The sequence below is a fragment of the Limulus polyphemus genome, unplaced genomic scaffold, assembly GCF_000517525.1.
Source record: "Limulus polyphemus unplaced genomic scaffold, Limulus_polyphemus-2.1.2 Scaffold498, whole genome shotgun sequence".
Taxonomy (NCBI): domain Eukaryota; kingdom Metazoa; phylum Arthropoda; class Merostomata; order Xiphosura; family Limulidae; genus Limulus; species Limulus polyphemus.
Window position 1 is genome coordinate 326,717 of NW_013666108.1, and position 13,668 is coordinate 340,384.

Below are 13,668 nucleotides of genomic sequence, written 5' to 3' on the forward strand. Positions count from 1 at the left end.
GTAACACCCTACCATTCAGGATAAGAGACTTACTATCACTCTTATAACGCACCTACAGCTTAATGTTCGGAACTATTTTGTTGTATTGCCCGAATTTAATTCCTGATCGCTAGCCCCAAAATTTATAAATCATAAGACAAACCCGCGCCTAGAAACAAATAGATGACATTCTTTTATTATTGGAACCTTTTATTTACTAGATGTAGCATTATCAGGTAAGTATTTTGATTACTTCTGTTAAATGGAAGTATTAATTTCAATTCAGAAAACATTTTACATTTGTGTTTTGTACTGACAAAATATTTCAGAATTATTTAGAAGACAGTATTGCAGTAAAAAATATACATATTCCATTAGTGTATGTCACATTATACTGGTAAATTCATCTACATTAGCTCTGAAACTAAAAACTGTTGTATTCCAACTTTGTTCAAGCGCATAATTTAAACATATTATATATTTTTCGTTTATGCAGGAATGATAGCAAAATGATTAGTTTACATCAAAGCAGAATGAACTGCCCTCTATAAATAAACGTGACAAGATTTTGAAAATTTAAGGAAGGAAAACGTAATCAACCACAGAAATTAGACATCTAGTATATTAAACAATGGGCATAGGATATAACTGGTTGAAGAATATTCTCATAATATTCAATTTATTTTACACAGTAAGTTTTCGCGCATTTCTTTCTAATGCTAAAATAGTAAAATAAGTAAACACAAGGAAAGACTTTATGAATGAGTAACTCAGTAAGGTCGAAAGTGGTCGTTGTAACTAGTTTTACCCTAGGAGTCGAGAGTGCTGTTTATTTATTTTAAGTTAAATTCTACATTTCTGATGCAAATTAGTAATCTTAATATTAAATACTGTACTGGTTGAAAAAAAAAATGTTGGTTTTTCTTTGACAATTCTAGGGTATCGCGAACTGGTAATGGTATTGTGACTGACTGTAAGTTGTAACTTGTAAAATGTAAGCCAATAGTAACATTGTAGCTGTGCAAAATTTAACTTAGACTGTTATGAGTTTGAAATTAAAATACCGAAACTATGTCTCCGAAATATTTGTAAGTTTTACAGACTTAAACTTGGTCAATACGATTATAGTATTTTTTTGGTCAATTGTTAGCTAGAGTAAAGCTTATTTTTATAAAATGTTGTGAATAATTTAAAGTTCAACATGATTGATGGTCATTGTTAATAAGTTTACTGTTCATATTAAACATTAAGATTTTTAAAAAGTATTTTACTATTTCATATCATGAAGTTGTAAATGGGAATTAATATTATAATAAACAATGTCAAATGATTATGAAGGAAAGATTTTCATTTAGTAAAATCATGTTGACTATCCAACAGTATTTTAGACTTTGTAAAATATCTTTTTTAAGATTTTCAAAACCCCTTCCACCATTAGTAAAAGACATAATAGGTCTATAATTGCCAGGACAATGTTTGTCACCTCCCCTGAAAATAAGAGTAACACTAGCCAACTTTCAATCCTCTGACACCTGCTCACTATTCAAGGGCTAAAAAAAAAAAGAAAATAGTAGTAAGTGCAGGTATGTGGAGACCCTGAGGTAAATATCCTTATAGAAACCCCTTCAAATATAAGAAATAAACAAAAATTATTGTATTAAAAACAAACTTTCAAATATAAAAATTATATATATATATCGAATATCACAATATTCATAAATAATGTTAACAAAATATTTGTGGATGCCCTATTTTGTGGGGTCCCTGAGGCAATTGCCTCATGGTTGATCTGGCACTGAGCAATTGGTTCACACATCCATTCCTTAACTTGAAGTTCAAACTCTTGGAAAAACATTATGTGGCCTAGGAGCCTTATCATTCTTTAAACTTCTCAATTTTTTCTTAATAAGCTCAGAATTAATATATTTAAAGAAATCCTTGTTGTTTATTTTTACATTTGCATCCAGTCTTTTCTTTATATACTCTTTTTGATCAACTCTCTTCATCTTCTATAATTCTCTAAGTCTCTCATCATAGAAGTCAATTTAAACTTCTTAAATTTATTATGCTTTTCTTTAACTTTATCACTTATAACCTTGTGAGCCAACATAATTTTATACTTATAGACACCCTTTGTTTTTTCTATATGGAACATGTTTATCTTGAACATCCAAAAATTTACTTTCAAAATTTTTCCATATTTCTTCAGTGTCTCCAATTAACTCAGTTGTCCAATTCACAGTAGAAAATTCTTGTTGCATATGTTTAAAAATTTGCATTTTTGAAACTTGTAACCAAAATCTAATTATTCTTGATCTCCATAAAGTCATATTCATCCTTCCAATCCAGCCATATTTATTTAAAAGTAAAGTTTTAAAACTGTTAAGTTCTGTAAAAAAAAAAATTTCTAAACCAAGCAACAAGTTCCTAATTTTCTGTCAAGTATTCAAGTGCATACTCATCACCTAGGTAAGAAGGTTCTTTATGGTTCTGATTAAATTCCTTTCTTAATAAAGTGAATGTTATGATGTTAAATGAATTAAATGCCTACCGTGAATTGAAATAATGTTAGGAAAGAATATAAAACATATAAAAGACAAAGCAAGATATGAACAATACAAATTTATAATTTTTAAATTTATCACACTGTAATATTTCAAAAGTGAGCACATTAAAAACCATACAAAGCAGGTAGCACATATTAAATGTGCATGTATGCAGTAAGATCGCTGCCAGAAAAAAACAACAAATAGGTGTATTATAGAGTCCAATTTGTATCATTAGAACTAGAAGAGCAATGTGTCATAGTTTTTGTGATTAAGCTGCCATTATTGTTTACTTCAGTCCCTTATTCTGAGCTATCAACAATACCTATTTTATTCAATACCTTTCAGTAGGGGAAGTCCAGTATAAGAAACTAATATACGTTTTAAAGACGAGGTAATTATCTCTATTTAAATCTTTAGTTCAGCATTTTAAGATTCACATGGAAGACTGTGTAAAGTTTTGATCTCTCTATCTGAGAAAGGATATTGACTTATTACAAAGGGTCAGAAGATTACTATTAGGATGATTCTAAAAATGAAACGGTTATCTTATGCAGATTGGTCATGATTCCCTATTTTCTCTATACATAAGATAAGAGGTGACCTTATTGAAGCTTACAGGATTATCTTATTTCTTTGTGCAATATTTTTAAAATCTTATTTAAGGTGACAATATTTGGACAAAACATTGGAATATTTGGTTCTTTAAGATTGCCCTTATACACCAACCCTTGAGAAAATCAAAATAATTAAACCCACCACTTACAGGGGATTGTAGGTTTTATCTACAGAAATAATGGATACAGGTCACTGGTTAGGCCTCATTTGGAGTATTGTGTTCAGTCTTGAATTTCTTACCTTAGGAAGGACATTGAAGGGTTACTAGGATGATGGAAAAGTTTTTATATGAAGACAGGTTAAGATTTCTCAAGCTTTTTTTCTGTTGAAAAAAAAAAAGAGTTGGAGAGAGAATCTGATAGAGGTGTTAAAAGTCATGGTAGAGTCTTCTTCAACTAAGTTTTATTTTTCTAACAGGATAGTCGGTCTTTGGAATGGGTTGCCTTCAGATGTGGTGGAAAGGAGTAAATTTGAGGAAGTTTAAGGGGAGATTTGATAAATATTTGAATGATAAAAGCTGGATTTTAGTTGTATTTTTTTCTTAAATTTTGTTAGATGAGACTGCCTAGATGGACCAACTGGTCCTTGTTAAAGGTCAGGATAACCACCTCACAATTTTTTATGTGCTATTGTTACAAAAAAACAGTATGAGATAATTGTGCATATAATTAATGCATATAAGCAATATTTTTGTCTGTTGAGATAATCAGGTTTACACAATTCATTATTTAATTTTTGTAGTGCACGTTGGTTTCAAAATATCAACTGTAGCACATTCATAATTGTTTGGTCTAGATTTAACTACATTAACCAAAGATATATGATATTCTTATAAAATTAGCACTGAAAGATGTAACATGTTTACTTCAGTGATTTATAAAGTGTTCAAAAATAAGTCAAGTTTCCACAAAACTAATTCTAATAACATTTTATTTCTAGGTTGTCTCCTTCATTGTGATCGGTATAGCTACTTATGGGCATGCAGTAAGCATAATTTCCAACCTAAGTATTATTGGAGCAGTTCTCTCCTGTGGAATTTTTTTATTTATTCTTTCTTTTGTAGGACTTCTGGGAACCATTAAGCATCACCAAGCTCTTCTGTGTTTTGTATCCTTCTATTTTAATAATACAACTCTGAGAAATACCTACAAAGTTACATTTACTCTGTAAGATGAGAATAATGGATTATGTTAAATGTGTTACCTGTGCTATTATATTTACTGATAATGTTTTTTTTTCTAGTTCAGTTATACAATAACAATTTTTTCTTTATAATCATATTAATATAACATAAATATTTTCTACTAAAGGATAACAGAAATTGCACTCTTTTAATCCTGTAATACAATTAAGAGCATTAAATTTAATTAACACTGATGGCTCTTAAGTAAAATGATGCTTGTACTCAGTTATTAAGTTTGTGACCACTCCCCACACCAGAAAATCCTGGTTAAAGGCTGGCAAGTGTGTATGTATATAAATATATAATTACTGTGAAATTCCATTGCCCTTTATCCTTAACTGTATAACAGTACATGATTGTTATGGCTTTGGTATGTTTTATGCAATTTGTAACGGCTTGTGTCTGCTTAGCAATGATTGACGATCAACATTATGATTTAGCACAGAGAGGATGGATGAGTTCATCTCCTGATATGAAGGACAAAGCACAGCGTTACTTTAATTGCTGTGGTTTTAATAATGCCACCATGCATGTGGGTACTAATGACACCATGGATCACCCAACATGCCAAGGGGTAAGTTTAATTGTGTAATCATGTTCTCTATAAATTTCATTATTCAATTATATTGCCTTGTCATTGAAACAATGGCCATACCATTAGGCTTTGTTTCTAACAGGGAGTTTGTGTATTGGAATGGGTTACCTTCAGGTGTGGTAGATGTGATAAATTTAAGTAAGTTTTAGGGAAGGCTTGATAAATATCTGATTGATAAGGGCTAGGTATTGAGTTTTTTAAAGTTTATGTGATATGATATTTGAAATTTAGTGTCAGTACTTGGTTACTGAAGTTATTGTGAAATAATTGCATTTTTGACTGTAAATTAAATAGTTGTTAACCAAGTTAAATCTGTAGTTATTGTCAAAAATTGTATTACTTTTTTTTAGACACAATGTTGTATAAACTAAATAAGACATTTGGACTTTTCTCATCTTAGGATACTTATTTTTAGTGAACTTTCCTTCTCTGCTGGAATTTTAGTCAGACCAAAGCTTGCCAATAATGTTTTAACACAAAAAAAGTATAAAAGTCTTATAGTTACAATTAGTGATTAGTTGGTTATTGGTGAGTTTCACATTTCACTATTGTCTTCTGTTATCATATTCAGTATTTAATTTATACCTGTTTTATAAGCTAATAATCATAAATGTCAGTTAATTCTCTAATTTTTTCTATTACAAAGTGATTTCAGTTAGGCTTATAAATCTAAGGAATGGTTTCTCTGGGAATGTTATGTTTCTTTGAATGATTTTTAAAATTTCATTGGGTAATATATGAACTTGAAGGGCTGTATTTAGCTTTGGTTTGTTTTTGTTGTTCTTTTTTTATGTGGAGAGACATAACCTTAGTTAGTCAAATGGCCTTCCTTTGCCTTGCTTTTTTGTTTTTGCACATCTTTTTAATCACAATGTTGAAAAGCCCATATATTTCTTTCTTTAAGTCAACCCATTGTTGTTTTTGTTTCATTTGTGGTTTTTCACTTCATTATTGAACATAAACTGAAATGTGCAGATACCATTACTTTATTCTGAAACAGTCAACCAGCAGAGTTTTCAAGAAATAAGGATAGTTAACAACTTATTACTACATTGCATTATTCTATGGCCATCTGAAATTCTGGAGGAGGTGCACTTATGTGAGAGAATACAATTCTGGTTGGAGGAAAGAACACAAAACATTTATACTGGCTGTTTGGCAGAAAGCTTTGGGAATGTTAGAGGAGGAGGAATCATTAGGAAACTGGTGATAGGCTAGACATTTTTTGAAGGTGGGAGGGTAGTAGGATGAACACAAGTATTCTTTAAGCTAGTTGAGTTAATAAGGAAAGTATGAAAGGTGGGCTGGGTATTAAAGCTGCAAAAATGCCACACACTGAGCAAATAGGATTTTAGGTTGTATTTATAGGTAAATTGAATACAAGTTTAAAAAGGCTATAATTTCATTGATTAGGTTATTTTTAGGCTACATTTGGCATATTGTGTTCAGTCTTAAGTTCCTTGCCATGAAGAAGAATATTGAATTGTTGGAAAGGGTTCAGAGGAGGGCTACTAGAATAATACCCGAGATGGAAAGATTTTCTTAAGAGAACAGTTTAGTATCTCTAAAGTTGTTCTGTCTTGAAATAAAATTAGAGTGGTTCTGATTGTTACAGGTATTGCTAGTGTTGATGTCTCATCATTTTTCTTACTTTGGTTTTTTTGCCTTTGGTACAAGGGGGGCTCCACCAGTTTTCTCATAGTATGCAGCCTTGTGGGAGTCATCTCTTCTCCTGTTCCTTTTCCTCTTATTGCTATGTATAGACCGTCCTTCCTTGAGAGCTGGCTTTCACAGATCTTGGGAGTGATTTGTTTCTGGAGTCATCCCTTGACTCTAATCCTTTGGGAGTTTTGCTCTTCCACTTTGTACAATGGTAGTCTCCATTTGCAACAGCCTATTGAGTTCCTTGGGCTTTCTTAGGGGTTTTTATTGTATTTCTATGTTCCACCGCATTTGTTTTGAATGCCATTGGACAATTTCTCAACCTTACTCTGGGTTTTACTTCTATCTTTTTCCATGATGATAGGAGTTTGTCTATCCTTCTTGACACAACTTTGGTCCTTCCTTGGTTCCTAATGGACAGTTTTCTCACTCTTTGGTTGATTCTTTCCCTAGTGGTGGATATCTTGTTTCAAAGTATCAGTCACTCTACACATCTCAGTTTGTCTGCCTGCCTTTTGCTTCTTTCAGTTTGTTTGCAATATTTGAACTTTCAGTTCTCAGTCCTTCCCTTTGAGTTAGTTATGGCCCTATCTTTTTCATTGGGTCCAATGGGTTTTACTTGGAGGTTTCATTTTGGTGGCTTGTTGTTCCTAAAACTCTGTGGTTTCCTCTGTTGTGACCTGTTTTCTTCTTTGGGTGTCATCTCACTTGGGGTAGCTGGTTTGGCTCTCCCAATTCAATCACAACCATAACTCTGTATCTCATTTGTTTGGGGACCTTTCTCACTTCATCTGCTGTACAGGATCAACTTACTTCTTCATGTCTCTGTAACATGGAGTTTTTCATACCAAGCCACACATGTCTTCTTTATTCCTTGCATGAGAGGATGTATCTCTTTTGGGTTCTCTCTCTTTTCTTAAGTCCCTCATTCCTCTTGGATGTGCCCATACATGTCCCTTTCAGTGGTTTATAGTCTGTTAATGTAAGTATATCCTGAGATATTCTGTATTCTCTTCACCTCTTGTGGTTGATGGAAACACGTGATCCCACACAACCCTGGAGCTCCCTCATTCATGGACTTCTTTCTATTTAGAGCTGTACAGTGCTCAGAAGTATGTCTGTGAGCCTTGATATCTGTGGTGAACTTTATGCTTGATTACAACCAATCCTCCGACCTGTCTTTCCACTGCCTATGTTCAGGTGGTGTATGGATATGGACATTAATTCATTTCTGGCATCTGGTGTCCAGGGGAAAGGTTTCTCTGTCTCTACATCTTGGAGCTGGTGGCTAATCTGCAGGCTTATCATCATTTTCTGCCATGTCTTTCCTGTCAGGTCTTCTTATCATGATCCATTTAGACATCTCCTTTGTTATTTCTTCCATCTCCCAACAGGGAGGAACTCGCTCCCAGGACCTATGTTCTCCTGACTTTGGACTTTCTCTTTTGGCCCACAACTGCCACATTCATTTATTGGTTCATCATGTCTTGGGAGCTCAGGCTCTGGTGGTGAATCTACTATCTCACTTAGGCCTGGAGCCTTCCCATAGATTGGTTTTTCATCCTATAATGTTTTCAGCAGATTTACTCTCATTATGGGCATCCTGTCATTAATGCTTTTCCACCTCAACTCCCAGACTCTACAACTGATGTTGAGAATGCTCTGTATCTGATGTGGTTCAGTCTTTTTTTTTCTATACTTTGGGTGTATTTCTTCCTTTTTCTCTTTTGCAGGAGCTTTCACTTACCTTTATCTTGGCTTCCTCCCCACTATTTACCACAGGAACAAGCTCATATTTTTCCATGGCCAACCAAAATATGGGTGGTTTTTGAGGGTATTTTGACGTTTTCTCCATTTTTCCTTTTTTTCTTCCCTTTATGATCATTCTCAACCAAGTTGTCTTCTTTGTTTTGTATAGTCTGTTCATTGTTATCTCTATTGTAATTCTGTTTTTAACCACTTCCCAGTGCCCTTTCTTACAATGGAATTCTTCTTCATCTAGTTACTTATCTCCTTCCACTTTGCCCATTTTGATTATACACCTCATTCAGCTAGTTTATTCTTTTATGGTGATGACTGTTTTCTTATTTTTCATGTCTCCTCCCATCATGTTTCTCCCCTCATGGTTTCTCTTGCCTCTAGCTCTCATCAACACTTGTATGAGATCTTGCGGACAGGAATGTCACATTCCTTACACCCCACTGGAGGTTTTGTCTACCCCAGGTTTCATCTTCCTCCAGTCTCCATTCTCGACTATTCAAAGTGGTTCTCTGGTGGCAGTTTGCTTATATTTCTTTTTTTCTTTCATTTTCAGGTCTCACAACCACTTTATTCTCATTATCTGTGTATATATACATATCTTACCATTGTTGCTTCACAGGAAATACTTACCCAAAATCTGCATCAAGCAGGGAAGTAAGAAAAGCGTTAAGCCCACCTGCTTATTCTCAGTGTCTGATGTTGAAAAGAGGCTTTCCATAAGACTACTTTGGCAATGTCAATATATCATATTCCAGTGTGTTCTATGCTTTAAAAATACCGAACAATATAAGGTGTGTGCTTGTACTCACATCTGCTTGTCTTTAATCAAAGTAACCTATTGCATTGATTCTCTCAGTGTGAGACCTAATTCCAGATGTTTATACCTGATGATAAGGTCTAAGCACCTCTCAGGTTTCCTCCTCCCATTTCTTCTAGTGGAATATCGGAGAACACATTTCCCCAATCTCAAGCTGCTGGGGAAGTTGATATGGAGGGTTCTTCATTGGGTAGTGCAATCCCACTGGTACAAAACCAAGTGGATGCATCCCACATTTGGGAAGTAGGACTGGGGTGTTTCCTGGTAGTGTAGTACAGGTCATCTCACAGTGTTATGGACCAAGCCATTCCTGGTGGTTAGGTCCAACTGGATGGGTATTGGGTTTGCTTTGGGACACAGATGTGGAATGCTACTACCTGCACCTAATTATTCAGAGAACCTCAGGTAAGTATTTTTCCAATATGGAACAGCCTGACTTATAGCCCTAGCCATGCTACATACTAATGCTCAGGTGTTTGCCTGTAAGACAATGGATGGTTAAGTACTCTGACATTCTGCTCATCTTACCCACATTTTAGTACCCACCAAAAGGTTCTTTTGAGAATATACTTTGTTCTACCACCTATAAAAGAGGCCAAGAGTATTCCCTACTTGAGATGGATGCACTCTCCTGCTAATTGCTGCCACATTAGACTACCCCTGCCTCTTTGGGCTTTCCTTTTCTGATGCTATTTTCAGAAAGGAGATCATTTTCATAATTTATTTCTCGACACATGCCCCTCCACCATCTTCACTGTGGGATTTTAGCTCTTTGTGGTTCAGGTTCCTTACCTGAAAATGTATTTTAGATGGATTCTCACCTCTCTACCTTGCCTCCCACCATTCTTCCCCACTTCTTGTTCATTTAGTTTGCCTTCTCAAGAATGAGCCTATGTTCATGGGGATTGCTGCACATAGAGAATTTTTCACCCTTCTATTGGTGGAGGGCTGTAGTTTAATGATTGTTACATCATAGGTAGGTGCAATACTCATTGACACGTGTAGGGTGGGGAATTTGTTCAAGACTTTTGGCATGCAATGGAATTTACATGTGAGGTAATAATTGTTTGTGGTGTAGAGAAGTGAGTCTTCATCTAAAGTACATTTTTAGGTAAGGAAAATGTTATCTTTTAAAGTACAACATGTTCTGGTAAGGTAAGGTTTTATTACTAGTCAGTAATTGAAAATGAAACTGCTAAGTTTGATTGACTGACAGTCTTGATGTACATCTGTAACTCTTGCAACTTGCAAAAGTCGACTTAAGGTAAAGAAGACTGTGTGGTTCTGTATGCATTTTTTTTTCTGTCTTTGATTATTATATCTGTTGATGGTTTTCAGGTATTAGAATGTTGCCCGAAAGAAGAGTCTTGTGCTTGTCAACCATGCTGGAAAATATTAAAGGATACAGTAGGTTATGGCCTTCGATTATTAGGTGGAGTTGGTTTATTCTTCAGCTTTACCCTTGTAAGTTGTTTTTTTAATCAGTTAAAAAGTACATTTACTGTCTTACTTGTTCTTGACAAGTACTGTGATAACAATAATTAAAGGTAGAATTATTGTTTCCTAAAAAAATCATCTGAATAACTTTATATAAATAACTTCCATATCTGATAAGTCATCTCAAAACACATGAAGTGTTCATTTTAGTGCCAAATAATTAGTACTATTTTTATTTATTTTACCAATCTTTACAATAAAACTGAGGCTGATTGCACATAACAGATAAGCTATTCTACTAAATTTATAATCACAACTGAGTATTAGGTAAACAAGATTAAAAAACAGACTGGAATACTTGGATAACTGAGGCTGACACTAAGAGTATTTGTTTGTACATGGACAATAAAAAATTTTTAATTTTTCAAATTTTAACTTATATCATTAAGTATGTGTCATTATGAATTTTTATTACTTTACTAAAGCTAAACATAAACACGATTTTGTGATTTAAAAAACATTTCCGCTCCAACTAGTTTTTTGAACATTTTAAAAATAAATATTTTTTGCACTTGAAAGAGATTGCATGAAATTTTTCAAACAATGTTAAGTTTCTGAAATCTAATTGAAGTAGTGTATAGTTTTTTTCAGATGCTTAATGTGTTACTGACTTCACGTTTTATTAAGAACTAAAATTTATTGTTATGAAATTATCAGCATATTTAAAAAATGTGTACAATGATAATTCTTTTTCAGTTGAGTATTTTTACTTATTTGTAAACATCATGGTAGTAGTTTAATCATGAACATTTTTTTGCACAGATTGTTATGATTGATTATTTGTGTATAAAACTGTAAGTAAATAACCAACTAATAATACCTTAACTATAGAATTACTGGTTAAGGTGTACATAGATCCAACCATCAGCTTTTTTAAGCATGTTTTTCTGAACTATTTATACACCAAATGTCTTATGTGTCTGTAACTGTTAGTAACTGAGTTTCTAATAACATATGAATCACAAAATCTAAAAAAAAAAAAACATCATTAATACAATTAATTACTGCTAGGTTTCCTGTGGACTTTACAAGTGATTTCACCCAGTATTGTTGTAAGTTTTTTATACTTAGTGTAAAACAAAGAATTACTCAGTATGAAGCAAAATGTAGACCTCACCTGTGATGAACCATATACAAACTAGTTATCACTATGAAGGTTAAATATTTAGTTGTTGATTGTTACAGAAAATTTTGTATATTTGAGAAGTTGTTTTTTTTCTGTTCCAACCGATTTAAGGATTTTTATTTACAATATTAAGAGTACTGTATAGAACATTTTATGGGCAATAGGCAAGTGCGTCATATATAATTTATGTAACACCCATTTCTTCCTGTTTTGTAGGTGTGCAGCATTTGGTTCACTCAGAAATATAGAAATCAGAGAGACCCAAGATATAATCCTTATGTTTTTATGTAGCTTGAAGTTCTTAATTCAAGATTCTTTCAAGTTTTGATTGAAGTAAATAATATACATGATTGTTATAAAGTTTCTTTAATTTGTGATGCTTTGATTAACTTGTTTGTTAAGTGAAAGTTGTTACTGTGATTTTTTTCATTAGTGCTTTCCATTGATTCCATTAGAATAAAATATATGAGCTTTGTTTTTCACAAACTTTGATATTTTAAAAGAGAAAGATTCCAGTTTATTTTTCTATGAAGTGCATTTGAACATAATTTATTTTAATCATTCTATTAACTAAACTTAATGTATTTTATTAGAATAGTTTAGCCGAAATATTAACTATGTGTGTGTTTGTAGAAATAATAGTCATTTAGGAATTGGAAATAATAGTTTTAGCATTGTTTAATTTATTTATTGCATTGTGTGGTATTGATGGATAAATAATTTTTTTTTTCCATTTACAGGGTTGACCAAAAATAGATTCATTTGTTGAGAATTAGGCATTTTAGCATTTTTTACTCAGGTTTTTTTTACCAACAAAACTATCAATTTGATACATAGTCATACCTCTGTTTAAATCTCTGTGTCCAGAATTATTTGAAATTGTGTAATAGTGGTCAGGTATTCACACAAAATGTTCTTACTCTAAAGTAGTTTCATCGTTTTTTGATTTCGTACACTAACCTATATGTAGTAGAAAAATCCTATGAGAAGTTAGGAAGTTTTTTTTGTCCCCCGCCCCCCAGTGGCACAGCGGTATGTCTGCGGACTTACAACGCTAGAATCCGAGTTTTGATACCCGTGGTGGGCAGAGCACAGATAGCCCATTGTGTAGCTTTGTGCTCAATTACAAAACAAACTAATTTTTTTTTATCCCAACTTGTATTCATAGACATATGGTATTTTACATTAGTTTATTATACAGTGAATATTAAATTCCTTATTCACTTGTTGCCAAGAAAATATAAATGTTGTTATCTTTACTGTTTATCATGGATGCAATAGAGATTTTGAAATAATTGCTACTGTGTGAGTTAAAGTATTTAATATTGTCAAGAGACCATTTCCACAGAAGACAATATGAATGTCGAAGTGATAAAAGGAGTTGATGATATAACTATTATTTTATCATTAGTAAGAAATAATGAAACCTTCATTTCTTTCTTAGAAAGTACTGATATAAAAAAATGTTAAAAATAATGTATTTTATAAGTCATTGATTTTGTTAGTTGTTGTTTCATGTTCATATTCCTGTACATAAATGTTAATTATTATCTTTTATTTGTGTCCTAGTGTGAGATGTTGTACGAAATAATAAACCTTATAACAGCGTGAAACATTTATTATTGAAATAGTTGTGTTTGAAGTCACTATTTATCAGGGCAGTAAAATGAAAGTTTGCATCAGCAAATTCACACCGTTAATCGCGAAACGATACAAAGGACTGTTTGTGCATAGTTGTCCCTAATTTTAAATTGATAGACCAGAAGGAAAGCAACTAGTCTACAGAACCCACTGCCAACGCTCGTGCCAGTTTTATCTGATCGAATAATGTATTTTATTGTCACTTTTATAGTGCAATAAAGGTTCTAATGTGCGGAACACTTT

The 13,668-nt window shown here is 32.9% G+C and overlaps 1 protein-coding gene across 2 annotated transcripts; it reads left to right on the forward strand.

The window, feature by feature from the left end:
- Nucleotides 1-547: 547 nt before the first annotated feature.
- On the forward strand, nucleotides 548-13,399 carry LOC106458663 (tetraspanin-13-like). 2 transcript variants are annotated; one of them, XM_013918193.2, is made up of 5 exons: nucleotides 548-670; nucleotides 4,083-4,250; nucleotides 4,676-4,900; nucleotides 10,500-10,625; nucleotides 12,001-13,399. In XM_013918193.2, exons 1-5 carry the CDS (start codon nucleotides 611-613, stop codon nucleotides 12,073-12,075), a joined length of 654 nt encoding a protein of 217 aa, XP_013773647.1. In that variant the 5' UTR covers nucleotides 548-610; the 3' UTR covers nucleotides 12,076-13,399. The 2 variants fall into 2 exon arrangements, 1 of the variants encoding a protein (XP_013773647.1); XR_002610404.1 differs by lacking the exon at nucleotides 548-670 and adding an exon at nucleotides 784-952.
- Nucleotides 13,400-13,668: the final 269 nt, after the last annotated feature.